Genomic DNA, 17,762 nt, shown 5'->3' with positions numbered 1-17,762 from the left:
AAAAAAAAAAAAAAAAAAAGGATCGTAACAAAAAATAACAGAGAAGTAAAATGAAACCTTTTGTTATGGAGGATGAGATTAGAGGAATGGTGTTGTTGAGCTTGGACAGCCATTTTAGTGATAGACAAGAAAAGGAACAATAAAAAATGGGTTAATTGAATTACAAAAACTCTTATATCATCATCTTGAACGTATTTGAACTCTGTTTTTTCGTGAACCTTTCACTCTCTCTATCTTTGTATATAGTATATAAATATAGGTGTGGTAGTAATAAAAGAGAGAAGAAAGAAAGAGTCTTTCTTGTAGGTTGGGTTTTGTTTCTTTTGGTTCTCTTCTCTTCTCTTCCTTCTTGTTAATGCCTTTGGCTTTTTCTTTAGGATTCTCTCTCTCTTTCTCTCGTGTCTTCAACCACGCCATTACTCTCGCATATTCCAAGAAAAACCAAAAAAAGTGTATCAATAAATAAAACGCAAATCGATATTTCTACTGTTTATTCGGTGACCAAGTTCTTTTTTTTTTTTAGTAGTTCACGACCCAAACTAATTTTAAACTTATTAAAAGATGCACATACTATTGTATTAAAAGATGTATATTTTTAAATTTTCTTGTTACAAAAATAGAAGAAAAAAACAAAGCTATATATTGTTTTGGATTGTTTTGCACATTCTTTATTTTACTAGCCAAAGATATATTTATAAACCACATTTTTCTTAGCAAAAAGAAAATGAAGTGCAAGTCAGTAATCATAACATGTGTGAGACTTGCTTGATTTCTTTCCTTAGCATACTAGATAACATAATTAAGATCATTAGACAGCAACTTCTTCCCACCTTTTATTATGTAAATACTATTCATTTTAAGTGTTTTACTCTTTCTTTGTTGATAGTTTGCATATTTTTTTTTCCTTTTGCGTATGATAGATAGATAGTTTGGTGACAATTAATTATTCTTTGTCTTTCATCTCTTTTACTTTTCAAGTAATGGATAATATGATAAGCAATCTTTCCGAAGTTAACGCTTAAACAAGAAAGAAGAAAAATTTAAGCAAAATACATGAGTTACGAATATTTATAAAAATGAAGGAACCAAAAAAAATTTCCCTCATCAAAGTAAAGTGATTTAAAACAAAAAGAAACCCTTGAAATTCTATTACACTTAAGAAACAAATCATTAATCATGTAGATTGTAATTTCAGCCAAATGAAACAAATCATGCAAATGATGAATAATAAATAAAATTACTAAAATCATCTCATTTTTTTGTATGAATAAATCATCTCATTTTCATTTTGCTAATATTAATACTACTTGATTGTGTGTATTACTTCCTCATTTTTAATATAAATATCTTTTAGACATTTTCACACAAATTCAGAAGTATAGTAAATGTTATAATTATAAGTTTATACCTTGTACTTTATATTATCTATTAATATATGAAATTGAAGAAAAATACATATATGAATATCAAAATTTTACAATGACATCATAGAATAATAACTTGAAACAAGATAAATTTTTACAATGATATTTTGTTTGAAACAAAAGAACTTTATTTTCATATTGCATAAATTTCGGGTTGGGTTCATAATCTCTTCAAATGCAAGATTATTACATGCTAATTAAGTTTCTTCCTCACCATCAATGAATTTGAAAACTTTTCCATTTTTTCTCTTTTAGGTTATAATATTCGGAGCTCGAACAAGTTACAACATCCTACTATATTAATTGAGAAGTACAAATATGAAACTAACCTTAAAATGTGTAAAAAATAAATTCAATTGCCATTAAAAAACTTAATTAAGATTAATTAATTAATTAAATAAATAAAATTAATTAAAAATAAAAATCGGGGACACATAAAATAAATTAAATTGTAGAAAAGTAAAAAGAATCTATTAGAATCAAAACTAATTCGTACTTAAGAAAAAATTAACAGGTAAGATTTTAAAAACCAAATCGCATAAAATATACAGTTACAATTTTTATCAAAAAAGATTTTCACCACAGGTTAGAATTATTACAGACAAGAAAAGAAAGCTACAGAAAAAAACAATGAAAGAGACTTTTTAGAACTTTTACTACTTATATTTGGTTGCTCTTTTTTACATGTTAGTAATGATTGTGTTTAGTTGACAAAGGCTTAAACAATTTTATTCATTACATATAAATGTTTTATTGACAGGTTATTAATAAATATTTTTAAAATACAAAAATTATAATATAAGCAAACCATTTTAATCACTAACTATTATAAATAACATAATAATAAAATAAATTATTACAAATTTTTATTAAAAAAATGTTCAGCCCGCGGTTCTCCGCGGGTTAGTACCTAGTAAAAAATTAATTGGAAGGTTACACTATCAAATAATTATCTTACAATAAAAAATGATATTTTACCAAACCATTGTGAAAATTAGATGGTAACAATAATAATTATAAGTTACAAGTTACAACATAGAAATTAAATGGTTTACATTATTACATAATTATCTTGCAATTAGACTAATACATGACCAAAAACCAGAAGAAATTAGGTGGTAACAATGATATAGTTAACAATTATTCAAAGCTTAACTTATAATGAGCTCATTTGATGAGTTGTTTGATCTCAAGTTCCAACCAACAACAACAACCCCGTCAACATGCTAACAGTTGGTTATGCATATAGTATTTGTCTATATATATCCAAAGTTTATGTACACATAAATACGTATATATTAAATTAGATTATACGGTTGAAACTGGAAACAAACTAAACGTTATTTTTATTTCTTTTATTTCCGAAAAAACTTTTGGATCTGTCGATCGATAGTGGAATTGGGGCAGCAAAACAAAATTAGAATCTAAAAGTTTGGTTTTAGTCATTTTCAAAAATACGTGTTGAAAATGGCCTATAGATTTGTTTCCAAAAGAGACCGGTTTAATTAGACTGAGCGGTTAATCCAATACCAAACCAAACCAGCTTTAAAAAAAAAAAAAAATTTAACAAAACAATCTTCATCTATTAGTACACACATCATAATAAAATGATCTTGGACCAGGTTTTTCTATTAGCAATCACATAAGCAATTTTAAATCTAACATACAGTGAAAAAATTCAAAAATCCAATGAGATACACAATCAACAGCTTCATCCAATGCTGCGTTCTAATATCTAATTGATGCTCAACACTACTTTACAAGAATATCTCTGAGTCTTGAGTCTTTATGATCAGTTTTGAGGGGTGTTTGATCATTGTACAATACCTTTGATCACAAAAGATCTGGAGCTTTTATCGCCATCCAAACTGGAGTTCAATTCATCGACAGAATGTTCTCAAACTTCACAAAGTTTCAACCTTGTCAAAAGATTGGAGATTCTCGCTGATTCTTTGAAGTGCTTCTTCGCTCATCTCAACTTTTCGGACTACACTGGGGAAAACCTTATTCTTCTCGGATGCTGCAGCAGAAGTAACTTGACCACGGAGTTTTGATTTCATCTCTAAGCAAGATTTGAGATCCTCTTCGGTTCTTGCTTTGTTCAGTTTATCTATTATCTCATTAAAAGCTGAACCCTTCTCTTCCCATTTCTTTCTTTTCCTCCGCCTTTTCATATCATCTTGATCATCTGAAGAACCACCAAATTCCGGTTTCTTAAGCTTAAACAAACCGGCATTGACAGTCTCCGTGATCCGCTTCTTAAAGTTCTCTGTCCTTGCAGAGTTCGATCTCAGTCTCAGTTTAAGCTCTGACATATTTTTTTCCTCGCTGTTTTGCTCAGAAGCTGCTGATCCGGTAACCTCTTCATCAGGAGCAGATGTAAATGAGAATGCTTCTTCTAGTAAATTCACATTACTCATGTACCGATCAAAAGCTTCATTTTCTACTTCAATGTTTCTGTCTCTATACTCTTTAAGCTTTGTAAACCGCCACTCATTTAAAGCTTGTGCATCCTAGATTAGAAGAACAACTGATTAGAGAAAAACAACTAATAGGAGAATTTTTTTCGATGAGTAATGAAGTCAAATTTAATTAGTACCTTTATCGTCAAAGGTTTTCTCTGGCGGGGGGAAGCATTCAAGTTATTAAACTGAGCAAAGTTGCTAGAGAGTTGGCGGATTGACGAAACCCTAGTTGTAGTCCTGAAGCAGTTCCCAACAGAAGAACAATGTCAACTTAAAGAGACCATCTTTTAGTTCCACAAGAATATACATATATATATATATATATAGCATCTCAATATCAACTGCGTTCAATAATCCAAGATAACTAAGAAATGCCCTAACAACGTAAGTACACCAGTTTGTCATCACAGATTCACTTGCCCCCAAAAGCACAAAGAAATCAGAAAATAACAAAACAGGTTTGACCATATGTACCCGGGAGTGCCCTCAGATGATTTCTGGTCTGATGATGGAGTACTTGGCGCCTGCATCTTCTCACCAGGCGTTGCAGCTACTTTAAGAACTGCAGAGGCATAAACAGAAAACAAGCCATGATAAACATCACTGTATATCTCTCAGCTAAATAACAAGCACTCTCAAAGAATCAGTATTCCAATACTCTCTTCTCTAGTTCCAGTTTCTCTATTGGTTTCATTGCTCCACTCTAACCATCTATATTTACCGAGTGAAAGAAACAATTGACTAGAATTTCCCTATCACTGTTATCAAAACTAAACACTAAAAATGATTTCTTTAGCTAATTATCTTCTCAATTTCAGATTCGAAGGGGAGACCATACCATGAATCAGTCTTCCAATACTCTCTTCTCTAGTTCCAGTTACTCTATTGGTTTCATTGTTCGGACACTAACCATCTTTCAATGAACACTAAACACTAAACTCCCAAACTTACCAAGTAAACAAATCAATGACAAGAATTCCTCTATAAATGTTGTTAACAACACTAAACTTTTAAACTGATTTCTTTAGCTAATCATCTTCTCAAATTCAGATTCCAAGGGGAAACCATACCGTGGATCGGACAGGGGTTCTCTGCTCTTGAACAACAACCCTTACAAGATTGAAACGGGCACCTGCATTGAACACATCCAAGCAATAACATTACAATCAATATACCAACATCACACTTCCAATTACCTTAAAAAAAAAAAAAAAAAACTAATCTTTCGAAACTAAAGCTCAAAACTTTAACCAAATCTCAAGAACAATTAGAAGTATCAATCACCAAATCATGGAGAAAACTCAAACCCCAATACTTAAAAACCCTAAATTCGATTCCTTTTAACATCATAAATCCAAGAACCATCCTAAATTCAAAACCCTATCTCCCCGGATGCGTAGAAGAAACAAGACCTGGAGCGAGCAACGTTGCCGCATTGGATACACTTAGGCTTGTTGAGACCACGGAGAGTCTTGGGAGGCGTGACGACGGCGGAGAGGCCATTGTTACTCAGAGAAGGTGACGAGGTCGCCATCTATCTTTCGCCGGGAGACAAAACTAAAACGATACTACTTTAACTGTCAAAATTAAAAAAAACCGTTATTGAACGAAAGCTAAATTTTGGAATCGAAAGGATTGGTTTTTATTTTTTTTGTTTTGTCGCTCTGATTTTTGAGAGAAGTGATCTCTCTCTCTCTCTCTCTCTCTCGATTCCACGGCGGGTCTAGGGCTCCGGTTATTAAAAAAGTAACACGTGAGTAGTTTTATGGGCCTGAATCGAAAGCCCAATAAGTTCTCTTTAAATTGAACCGAACTTAACCAAATCATGAACTTTATTTATAAATCAGGACTAAAATCTCATATCCCCTATCCATCAAAACAAATTTTCAAAACTCCCTTAATGGTAAAAAAAACAATATTATCCTTAGTGAATGTTGTTTTCGAGATTAAATATAATTAAACCAGTAAATGTTTAACGAAAAACACAGTAGCACAGTGGTTGCGAGCTCATGTTCAATTTTAACTTAAAAATTGTTAGAAGGATAGTTCGTCATTTCATTAAAGAAGTGGATAGTGAGAATAAGTGGAGGTTTTTGAGAAATTGTTTTAAGGAAAAGGGGATAGGAGATTAAAATTATAAATCCGGGGATATGTTTGATTAGAATGATTATATTATCCAATTTATTTTCTTGGTTTGATAAATGATTAAATACATTTTTAATATGTATTTTAATAAATCTGAGTGCTAATACTTTCAATATTGATCTCTCTTCTCCTTTATAACTAAAGTGGATGATGTTGTTTAAACAACTAATAATTGAATGAATACCATCTTCCTTTTTAATTTATGGCAAAAAAAAATATAGTAAATATTGTATTGACTTTTAGTTGTGGCTTAGTTACGAAGGAAAAAACCTTCAAAAACCTTGGAAATGACCTACTTAAATTATTTAACAAAAAGTTTTAACTAAATAAAGTGTTTTCGTTTAAATAAAATTAAGTGTTAAATTTAATACTTTAAATTTTTTTATTAAATTGCAACGTTTTGTATTCTCATTGGCTGGTTATATGTTCTCTCATGGCTGGTTTTGTATCTCATCAGTTTGCTCTTTTTAGTTTATGGAGACTAAATTGTTTAAAACTGAAATTTTATGGGTCACTTCACAATTTGAATAGAAGGACACAAATTTAAAATGACGTACTGTAGTTTGATTATTGATAAGAATCGTTCTTAATTTCTTATCATGTAAGAACTTTTGATTTTCCATAATATATTTGAATTCCTTTTGTGTAGCATCTGTTTGTGGATATAGTATGCAACAGTTGTGTAGATGTTAAAATTGATTAACAAAGACAGTGAATAATTTTACCAATTCACATGTATGTTTGAAGCTTTGATCTTAGACCTAACCAATATGTTTATCAAAACTTCTATATTAACACCTTATATAGAAGATTTGATATCAAATGTTTTTTTTTTTTGAACGAATTTTGATATCAAATGTTAAGTTTAAATAAATATAAGTAAGTTGACGCGAGGAAAAAAAACTTACAGAGCTACCAACGGTTGAAGAGAAGCATGACACCTTTAAGCTTGCGACCAAATGAAACACTTGAATGATTATCGAGTGGGATAGGATGAGAAGATCAACTCTGCAAAAGCTAAAGCAAAAACAATAGCAGAAAGAGTTGCCGCCGCCAAGAAAGCAACCAAAAATGCCACGAAGCAGACACTATTGATGACTTGGACTTCGATGAGATATTCCTCGTTTTGTGAGGAAAAGATCGTGTGGAGTTCATCAGAGCTTTATCCAGACATATTAAGCCCACTAATAAGTCAATTTTCTTAAAATTTATTATCAAAGCTGAAGTTTGGAAGTGTATACAATTACCTCAATGCCAGTAAAAGGCAGATCTTAAAAAAATATATTGGTAGGTGCAGATTGTTACTAGGTTGAGTCAAACCCACTACTTCGACCACATATGGTTTAAATTCAAATTAACTACTTTACTAATTACTATACTTATAATAAATATATATATATATCCATAACGCGAGTCCGTCCCTGATGCCAGTAGCTAGCTAGTATCCGTAAAAGTTTTCCTAACTTTTGGCAAACCAACAAAAAAATAAAGGACCTTTAATATGATTTAATTTAGAAATATTATCAAGATAATTTTATAGATTATGTTTAATCTAAATAAAACAAAAATCTAAAGCATGATAATAATGAAAAAAATACAACTTAAGAAAATATATTTAAAAAATGAATGCATAGAGATTGGATGAATAAAATAGAAATGCTAAAAATCCATCTGTGGTTTGCTTGCAAATCACTTTTGTTTTGCTTATGTTTTACCTATTTTTGCATTCAATTGTAATTCATATATATTGCATTTTCCTGATCCTGACATAAGATAGCAAAAATTAAATCCCCTATATATTAATAGAGAAACACTCTCTTGATAAAGCTGATGTGTCGCCGCCAGAGAGCTCAAGACATATTTAGCAAAAAACCTTAAATTTTCTACTTAATTACATTAACATGCCATTATATTAAAAAAAATAATTAACTGAATAATAATTAGATATGTCATCAATTCTTACACAAATTTAAATATCACATATTAAAACTAATAAAATAATTACATACTATTTTAAGTCAAAATTTCACTAAAATATACTTACAAAATATACAAGTCAAAGTTATATTATTTTTAAGAAATCAATATTTATAAAATATTGATTTCTTAAAATCAATATAAGTAAAATATTCTAAAAAGGCAATCAAAACATATAAAGTTAATACAAATAAAGAACATATAACTTATTAACAAAATCATATAAAAAATGTTATTTTTTATGTTAGTATTATTACCTATCATAATAATTTAAATAACAAGCTTTCAATAGTTATTATAATTGATTATAAAAAGAAATATATTACCCCTAAATCATCTCCAACTCATTAAAGAAAACTTAATTCCCAATAAATATAGATTTATATATATTCATAAATATATATAAAAATGACAACAAATTAGGGGATATCATGATGTGTGATTATTTATAAATATCTAAGTATGTAAACTAATTAATCTCAACATTTAGTGTGATTATTCATTAAAAAATATAAATAATGATAACCAAATAGGAATATACGTTTTAATTGTACATTAATCAATGTGCTATTAAAAAAGAATGAGACAATAACCCTTATTATTATAAATAAACTTAGTACCTAAAAAAATATAATATATTTAAAAAACTTTAGTTACATATTATGTTTGACACAAACAAATATTGGTTCTAAAATAATAATTTTACTTATTATAATTTTCTTTAAATCGATTTATCCCCGCATATAGTGCGGGTTGTTACCTAGTTTAACATTATTACATCAAAATAGTGATTATGCTTAGAAACAAAAGATTGGTATAAGCCAATAAAATTTAGCTTGCATCAAGGTGGTATTCTTGATGATATAATTTTGTTTGATGGGAAATCATGAGGCAATCTTATTGGTTTATATATAAGTGATTTAATAATCATTTTTTATAATTAGTAATTTATGTATAATCTTTTTATTACATGTAGAAAAATCTCTCATCTATACATTTGATAGGTGTCATGAAAAAAATATTAACAACTAATTTTGGAAAACCAATTTTAGTGTAAGATTGATGGTTTCCATGTTTTAGCAAAGGAGTAAAAAACTAAAAATCGTTCCTTATCAAGTAGGACCAGATTAGTAGAAGAATGAAATAAAATAACGTAATGAAGCCCAACATTGTGATTGTGACACATGATAAGTGAAATACAAGCCCACTAATCTATGTTCTTAGCCGATGTAATTAGGGTTATTCTGTCAAATCGATTCATATATAGGGTTTATAACAATACATAATTCTGCCTGTTGACTTGTACCTTGAAGCTTTGATTTGGACCTATCAGTTGGTATCAGAGCTTACATAATTCTGCCTGTTGACTTGTACCTTGAAGCTTTGATTTGGACCTATCAGTTGGTATCAGAGCTTACATAATTCTGCCTGTTGACTTGTACCTTGAAGCTTTGATTTGGACCTATCAGTTGGTATCAGAGCTTACATAATTCTGCCTGTTGACTTGTACCTTGAAGCTTTGATTTGGACCTATCAGTTGGTATCAGAGCTTACATAATTCTGCCTGTTGACTTGTACCTTGAAGCTTTGATTTGGACCTATCAGTTGGTATCAGAGCTTACATAATTCTGCCTGTTGACTTGTACCTTGAAGCTTTGATTTGGACCTATCAGTTGGTATCAGAGCTTACATAATTCTGCCTGTTGACTTGTACCTTGAAGCTTTGATTTGGACCTATCAGTTGGTATCAGAGCTTACATAATTCTGCCTGTTGACTTGTACCTTGAAGCTTTGATTTGGACCTATCAGTTGGTATCAGAGCTTACATAATTCTGCCTGTTGACTTGTACCTTGAAGCTTTGATTTGGACCTATCAGTTGGTATCAGAGCTTACATAATTCTGCCTGTTGACTTGTACCTTGAAGCTTTGATTTGGACCTATCAGTTGGTATCAGAGCTTACATAATTCTGCCTGTTGACTTGTACCTTGAAGCTTTGATTTGGACCTATCAGTTGGTATCAGAGCTTACATAATTCTGCCTGTTGACTTGTACCTTGAAGCTTTGATTTGGACCTATCAGTTGGTATCAGAGCTTACATAATTCTGCCTGTTGACTTGTACCTTGAAGCTTTGATTTGGACCTATCAGTTGGTATCAGAGCTTACATAATTCTGCCTGTTGACTTGTACCTTGAAGCTTTGATTTGGACCTATCAGTTGGTATCAGAGCTTACATAATTCTGCCTGTTGACTTGTACCTTGAAGCTTTGATTTGGACCTATCAGTTGGTATCAGAGCTTACATAATTCTGCCTGTTGACTTGTACCTTGAAGCTTTGATTTGGACCTATCAGTTGGTATCAGAGCTTACATAATTCTGCCTGTTGACTTGTACCTTGAAGCTTTGATTTGGACCTATCAGTTGGTATCAGAGCTTACATAATTCTGCCTGTTGACTTGTACCTTGAAGCTTTGATTTGGACCTATCAGTTGGCATCAAAGCTTCTATCTTGAAGCTCTGATACCAACTGATGGAGCCAGATCAAACCTTCAAGGTAGTAGTCAACTTGGTAGACACAAAAAAATTGTACTTAGGGTTTACCTTCTTTGATTTTGGTAAGTCCAACTTCATATAGTTTTTACGTTCTGTAACGAGTCTTTTGTATGTTTCAATTCATATCCGTTTTAATCTATTGTTCTCCGATGTTATCTATCAAAATTTTGCGTAACTTCGACAGATTTTGCAGCTTTAATATATTGACTATGCAACAACATAGATAAGACAAGGTCGATTCCAAGAGGCAAGAGCTATATATGGAAGAACGAGAACTGAACAGAGGTTGAATGAGTATTTAGAGTCAGATTTGGATGGGACTTACAGAATGAACCGCAGAAATTCTCAAGACAGATCAAGATTAACACAAAAATATGGTTTTAGTCTTTAGACATGATTTAATTTAATTAGTTATTTAATTTATCATTGGTTTTGGTTTTAAGTATTATAGATCACCAACACAGCGACAAAAGTAAACAACTCTAATTATATGTAATCCAATCTTCATACTGAGGATGGCAATGTCCCAGATTTTCTCTGTTTCTCCCATTTTTCAACCTTACAAAACAAAACCCAACAAAAACAAGAAAGTTACACACACAAAAAAACTAAGTATGTTTAGTAAGAACTAAGAAGCGATAAAATATTACGAAATTTTTGCTCACCAATTCTTCGGGACACATTGAACGCACATAATCTCTTAAATTGTTGCAATCATTAGCATCTCTTCCATTTTTCTCAATACACCTATGTATGCATTAAAACATAGTATAATGAAGTTTACTAATCACGCACTTTAATCATTTATATAGTTAGTGGTAACCAATTTTTAAAACTTACTTATGGTATTGCATGTATCGATTAAAACAATGTCGTGTTTCATTAGTCACCGGAGACCGCTCATCCGCCTCCGAATCTTTCTCTTGTCCACCTTCCTCTCCTCTCTTAGCTTGAAAAGTTGCCTCGTTTTGCGGTGGCGGCGATACCGTGCCGGGAGCGTGAGCTGGTCTTGGTGCTTGCTGGCCTCTCGCGACTTTACTCAAGTCGCGAGATCTCATCTTGTCGTGTGGATCCATTTGCGCCGACGACATCTCCGATCAAACTTTACAAGTTGGGGAACTTTTGGTTTTGTTTTTGAATTTATTTCATCTTTGCCTTCAACAGCAAGGTTTAATAGCGGACGATCGATACCACGTCATAGCGGTTGGTATACACGTGACTTGATCGAGAGACTTGCATGTGTTCTCTTTTGCTATGGTCAAAACTTAGGGGCTTGCGTGAGTAACGTTTTCAAGTGATGCTATGGGCCTAAAGAAAGCATGTTAATCACTCTTTAAGGTATGTTTTGGCCCAACTTGAAATTACAGAAAAGCATAATATCGTTTGTTAGTAGTTTGTCTTCCACTCTTTGATCATCTAACTTGTTCTTAATAGACCTGTTTAGCATGTCATTGTACAACTAAGAATGTTGTCTAGTGGAACATCCCAAATGTTTAATCCAATATGTGTGGCTGCCAGAAAAAAAGAACAGTTTATTTAGTTTTATCATATGATCTTTAATATTATTCAAAAAATAGAATAACAATGTTCATAAAATTTTCATGTGTATAATTTAAAAACAATAATTCTAGTCAAAAAAAATAAAAATTATAACCAAAGGATCTCGAACTGAAACCTCAACTAATTTTCTGAAGGACCTATTGATGATTGTAATGTATTCTTATTATTTAAAGCATCCATAACGGCCAACTTGATTAACAATTATATTCCAATTCCAAGATAATTATTTTTTACCAGTAGATCACTATGAAATAGGAGTAGTTAAGAGAAAGCAACTACTAGTTGTGTATGATCTGATTATTTCACTTCCATAACCATAAGCTAGCTATTTCCATGATCTTTTTCTCCGTAATCCCTAATTTTGTTAATAGCACTTTCAACCTATCCTCCTCAATATATAAATTAGATAGCTTAGAGCAGTATTATGTGGATTTGTTCATATTTATAATCAACCGATCAGTTCATATAAAAAGTAGGTGAATGTTGGTCACCTGTTCATAAATCAAAACAAAAGATTTGTTTTATGGATTAATCACATCTCACTTACCACTTAGCTTACGCTTATCACACTAGAAGTTAAAATAACACATTTATTTATTAACTATATATATATATATATATATTACATTGTTGGACAATCGGACGAAACAATTTACGTGGTGTGAGTGGGTTTGGCAACATCATGACACATGCTTGTTCCAGAATTGTTCCTTTTTCTATTTCATTTTTTTATAGTACCAATAGTACTGTTACATGATTACAAAAACAAAATGACAACATGTCGAACTAATTTATACTGTGGATTTTTTAAAAAATTTTGTGTCACGTTTCTGACAAGTTCTTGAGAATCCAACGGCCGAGATTACGTAATTCGGCAATTATATGCCGTTTGGGACGATCGGATGGGCAAAAAAGATGACGATAATGAGTCCCACAAATGCCCATTAAAAAGCTTTAAAGAGGCCACTCTCAGTACAACTAGATGCCGTTGGACTCTTTGCCTTTTCTCTTCCTTTATTCCCAAAACACATCATTGGCTTCTTCCCTTTCGAAGCCATTACCGTCTGCCAATATTAACACAACACATGGCATGTCATCGCACGTGCACACACATACTCCCATGCTAAAAACATTTGTCAATCTGGATTTATCAAAAAAGGAAGATACAAAAACCACGGGACCGGCCAAGCTTAGTCAGAAAACTAGGATAAACTGAAATCAAGATAGAATAGAAGAGCGACCATGATCAATTTGATCGTTAATCCAATCTGGATACCGTGTCACAACATAAGAATTTCGTCGATAATCTTTAACTATATATATATTCTTGGCAAACGTATAGATAATTTTTTTTTTTTTGTTGTAGCCTATAATTCACTCTCAAGATTATACTTCACAAAAATTTTCTATTCCTTTCACAAGATAAATATGTTCTTGCATCATATGTCAGTCCATTGGTTTCATAATTGCACCTATAGATAACTTAGATACCGCACCAAATTCACTATGTTGACACGATGACTGATCATGCTTTAAATTGCAAAGAGCCAAGCACTTGATCTCTTAGCATCAATATCAGAGATAATACGAGAGAACTCTTGCCGACTAAGCTATAATTCTTCTTCCCCATTTGAAATGAATTCCAAATAGAATTTCAGGACTAAATGATTATAACTAAAATTCAAGGTGTAACACAAGGATTTAGAATCTACACACACACACACAAACACATAAATTCTTATAAATGTTTTTTTTTTTTTAAGTCAAATCTTAAAAACTAGATTGTCTAGAGAATTAACTTTTAATAATTTGGTCCAACAACCCCTCCATAGTTATTCTATTTTAATACTACAGAAACTAAAATCCCTGTTTATATGTACTTATTTATCTTGCCTTTTTTTGTGTGTGCAACATTTATCATCTTTCCTTATGTACTGGTTTCCCCCCCCTGTGAATGTCATATACTAATGGGATACTGTAATAGTGAAACTTTAAAAATGAAAAATCGATTCTATAGTCAATTTACATATAAAGGGTTGAGCGAAATAACTAATCTTTGTTCTCTCTCTTTACTCAGATCTGTTGCCATGAATGGTTTAGTTATATGCACTCACTTTTCGGAAAAATACAAGTTGATATCTATTTGAAACTGAAACATGAGAGAGTGTGAACAAAGAAGACAAGAAACAAGTAGTACATCGAAATAAAATGCCCTTTATTCCATTCACATTTGCATTGCATCACATATACTTATTACTATTGTCTTTTCAACAACACTATTCTACATTTACATATTTTACCCTTTGAGCCCAAAATATACAGGCACAAGTATTCTATTTATGCTTCCATTCTATTATATTCCCCACTTTTTTACCCATCATATCTACACATCACTATTATGTTAAGCTTTTTTTTTTTTTTCCTTTACATTGCTTTATACCATTATAGACATATATATACATACATACATACATACATTTAATTTACCCGGAACTACTACGTACTAGTGATTTGTTATTAGCATAAGACTATACATTACCACTTCCTTACTTAGTATTCTATGATTAGTCCTCCGAAAGGAGCACGGTGCGGGATTCCCTTCCTTCGTTTTGCGATTCTGCGACTCACGGCTGATAAAGGCGGTGTTGATGGCGTGAAACTATTATTCATAATGTCGTCATTCTTCTTGAGCCTCCCGATACTCGTAGTGCTATACGAATCATCAGAGTCCGAAAGGTTGTTCGACCAATCCTTTCTTTTCCTCTTTGATATTCCAGAGATCTAATCAAAAACAATACAAGATCAACAACGTTAGTACTATGTTGATTGATGTTAGGGAATATCTTAGTAATTTATCTCCTATAAACAAACAAAAAAATGAAGATATTGAAACCCATTAGAGAAAAAGTAATGAAAATGAATGAAAAGACCTTTAAAACGAGGTCTTGTTACTTAAGGATGAAGCTTTTTTTTTTTTTTTAATTGACTTGGAATTTTCTCCCCTAACTTTCTCGTCAACCCAAATGCTATTATTATTTTTCAACTCCACAATTTCTTGGAGTTGCTATCATTGCCCCACATTTTCTCGCCCACCCAACAAGAAAAATCCTTTTTTTTTTGAAGTCCTTTTCTCAATACCCATCAAACAAGGATTAAAGAATAAATGACGGTCTAAATACAAAATCAATATAAATCAGGAAAATTATTGAATAGTAATTAGTTTTACCTATTCAACTAAGTTTGGACTTATTAATACTTTTCTCCCTCAAAATAGTATTTTGTTCAGTATATAGACCCAAAAATAGCTACATATTTATTGAAGTTAACTTTCTCCACAAGTAAATATATACATTTACCGACCAAAACTTTGACATTTATGTTAGTTTCTTCCTTTTATTCACCAAGTTTTTCTTACTTGATTTTCCCGCATTTTCTTACCCAAACATAGAAATATTTACTTTCTCAATTTCATCAACCAAAACCAACACACAACAAACTCCTATTTACGATCAAAGACATTAATAACAAGTTTTTTTTTTTTTTAATTGGTTACCTTGCAACCAAGAGAGCAGAATCTGAAGGAATCAACGAGGCTTCGATAACAGACTTCGCAGGTATTGATCACACCTTTGCCTGGTCGAGGCTGAGGTCTCTCGTTCAAGAACACAACCTTAGCACTGTTAATCACATATGTCTGAACTCCTGTTATGTCCAGGAACTTCTGAATCTCCGACACTCTTATCACATCGTGGTACGATGATCTCCTTATCTGTAAAAATTTGAATCACCAAGAAAATTCAAATAAACAGAGTTAAAAAAAAAAAACTCTATGGTTTCTTATTATTTTTCTCGCATTTTCTTGAGAAAGGTTTCCCGAGAATCCCGGAATAATAAATGATAGAAAAAAGGTAGAAGACCAACCAAATTTAACACAATCTGGATTTTAACCACATGGTAAAAAAAAGAATCAGATAAAAAACGAACCTGAATGGCGTGATGGTCCTTGTGAGAAGAGAGACAGAGAGAACAGAGAGGACCATTGGTACAGTCTAAACAGTACATGTTACATTCACTCTTGTGTGAGTCTGCGTGTAGTTTGCATTGTACAAAGAACTTCTCACGAAGCAGTGGCTTTAGCCACGGAGGCCATGTCTTATTGTTTTCTTCTTCAGCTCCCTGTTTCACACGAAAACAATCTCAGAAGAATGAGAAACAAAACAAACAAACCAGAGTATGATTCAAAACAGAGAACAGAGTCAAGTCAAATTTAAATAGAATCAATTTGGGGGAAAAAAAAAAGATTCGAGTTTTTGAGAGAACCCATTTGGGAAACACAAACTAAGATTGATCAGAGCTGAAAAAAAAACGAGTTCGTGGTGGGATTTGAATCGGATCTTTTGAAGTAAAAAAGAAAAAAAAAAACAGAGCATTTATGATCAAACTTAAAGAGAACACATTTGAAGAGAAGAAAAAAAAACAAATATTGAATCTTTCTTGTATTGTGATTACCATGATGATTCTTGTGTTCGTGGGTTTGATCTCTCTGACAGTAGCTAGCTGTTGATTCTCTTCGATCGCAACTTTTTTGTAAGTGAGAGAAAGGAAAGAGCAAAGCAGAGGAGAGAGAGAGAGAGAGAGAGAGAGAGAGGTGTTCGTGTAAAAACAAAGAGAAGAGAAGAGTCGTTCTTATCCGCACAAAAGTCGACTATACTCCGAACCTAGACACCCGAGCCTAAAAAAACCCGAAGCTAAGATAGAGAGAGAGAGAGCTTTTGCTACGGAGGGTTCAATGAACCGAACCCAACCTCCCACTTTCATTGTTTCTTCTTCTTCTTCTTCTCCTTTTCACATTTATTATTTGTTTTAATGTTTAAATCTCCATTTTTTATTTTTGGTTGTTTACTTTTTAATGCACATAATGGAGGAATTAATCAAAAATATCTGATTCAATTCAAGACTTTAGTTCGACGTCGAGACATCAGAAAAAGAAAAAAAAAATGCACCCAATTTAATCAAGAAATGGAAAAACAAAAAGTAAAGAAAAAACTGTTTTAGATTGTCATTAATGAATAGTAACGTAAATTATTGTTCATTTGATTAATGATATTACACGTTTAAGTTTAACACTACTTTACACTGTGTTGATTTGTTATTTGTCTAGTCCATACTCCATAATATCATTATCACACATTTTATATATTAAATGTTAATAAAATAAGTTGAGTTTATTATTTTTATATATGGTTCTACTTATGTTTTAAATTAAGATTAGGAGTTCAATATATTATTTATTTCAAATTTACATTAGATATCTAAAACGATAATTATTTTAAACATAAACAACGGTAAAATTCTATTTATTATATCTCATATTATCATCTTTGGTTCGATAATCAGATAACATAGTGAAACACATTTGAGTGTTGGGCAAAAGAGACAAACTTCGTTGTGTAGCTGGGAGTTAAGTGTGAATTCCACATATTCATCTTTAATAAAATTGGTTTGATAAAATTTGATCTAAAAATAATGTATAAAGCCAAAAAAAGAAATAAGAGAAAATTGTATTAAATGTAAGTTTGATTGAACCAATGTGCTTAAATGAGTTTTTTTTTTTTTTTTTTAGTGCAAACAAGAACTT

General features: G+C 31.5%; 4 protein-coding genes across 4 annotated transcripts in view; all 4 read right to left on the bottom strand.

Moving 5' to 3' along the window:
- Window positions 1-1,665, bottom strand: part of LOC104759629 (probable BOI-related E3 ubiquitin-protein ligase 2) — a 3,341-nt gene extending 1,676 nt beyond the window's left edge. The window contains exon 1 of the mRNA XM_010482539.1: window positions 1,639-1,665. Coding sequence (XP_010480841.1) covers window positions 1,639-1,665 — 27 coding nt within the window. The remainder of the gene's footprint in view (window positions 1-1,638) is intronic.
- On the bottom strand, window positions 3,025-5,591 carry LOC104757639. Its single transcript, XM_010480394.1, has 5 exons — window positions 5,302-5,591; window positions 4,960-5,021; window positions 4,364-4,451; window positions 4,024-4,126; window positions 3,025-3,937 (listed from the first exon to the last, which is right to left on the bottom strand). Exons 1-5 carry the CDS (start codon window positions 5,421-5,423, stop codon window positions 3,329-3,331), a joined length of 984 nt encoding a protein of 327 aa, XP_010478696.1. The 5' UTR covers window positions 5,424-5,591; the 3' UTR covers window positions 3,025-3,328.
- On the bottom strand, window positions 10,907-11,706 carry LOC104757638 (putative cytochrome c oxidase subunit 6b-like). The gene is made up of 3 exons (XM_010480392.2): window positions 11,405-11,706; window positions 11,230-11,311; window positions 10,907-11,122 (listed from the first exon to the last, which is right to left on the bottom strand). Exons 1-3 carry the CDS (start codon window positions 11,653-11,655, stop codon window positions 11,069-11,071), a joined length of 387 nt encoding a protein of 128 aa, XP_010478694.1. The 5' UTR covers window positions 11,656-11,706; the 3' UTR covers window positions 10,907-11,068.
- On the bottom strand, window positions 14,316-16,789 carry LOC104757637. The gene is made up of 4 exons (XM_010480391.1): window positions 16,634-16,789; window positions 16,109-16,300; window positions 15,678-15,893; window positions 14,316-14,905 (listed from the first exon to the last, which is right to left on the bottom strand). Exons 1-4 carry the CDS (start codon window positions 16,634-16,636, stop codon window positions 14,675-14,677), a joined length of 642 nt encoding a protein of 213 aa, XP_010478693.1. The 5' UTR covers window positions 16,637-16,789; the 3' UTR covers window positions 14,316-14,674.

The sequence above is a fragment of the Camelina sativa genome, chromosome 17 (assembly GCF_000633955.1).
Source record: "Camelina sativa cultivar DH55 chromosome 17, Cs, whole genome shotgun sequence".
In the NCBI taxonomy this organism is placed as follows: Eukaryota; Viridiplantae; Streptophyta; class Magnoliopsida; order Brassicales; family Brassicaceae; genus Camelina; species Camelina sativa.
Note: the sequence above shows the minus strand (reverse complement) of the source record. Positions and strands in the feature narration are given on the sequence as shown.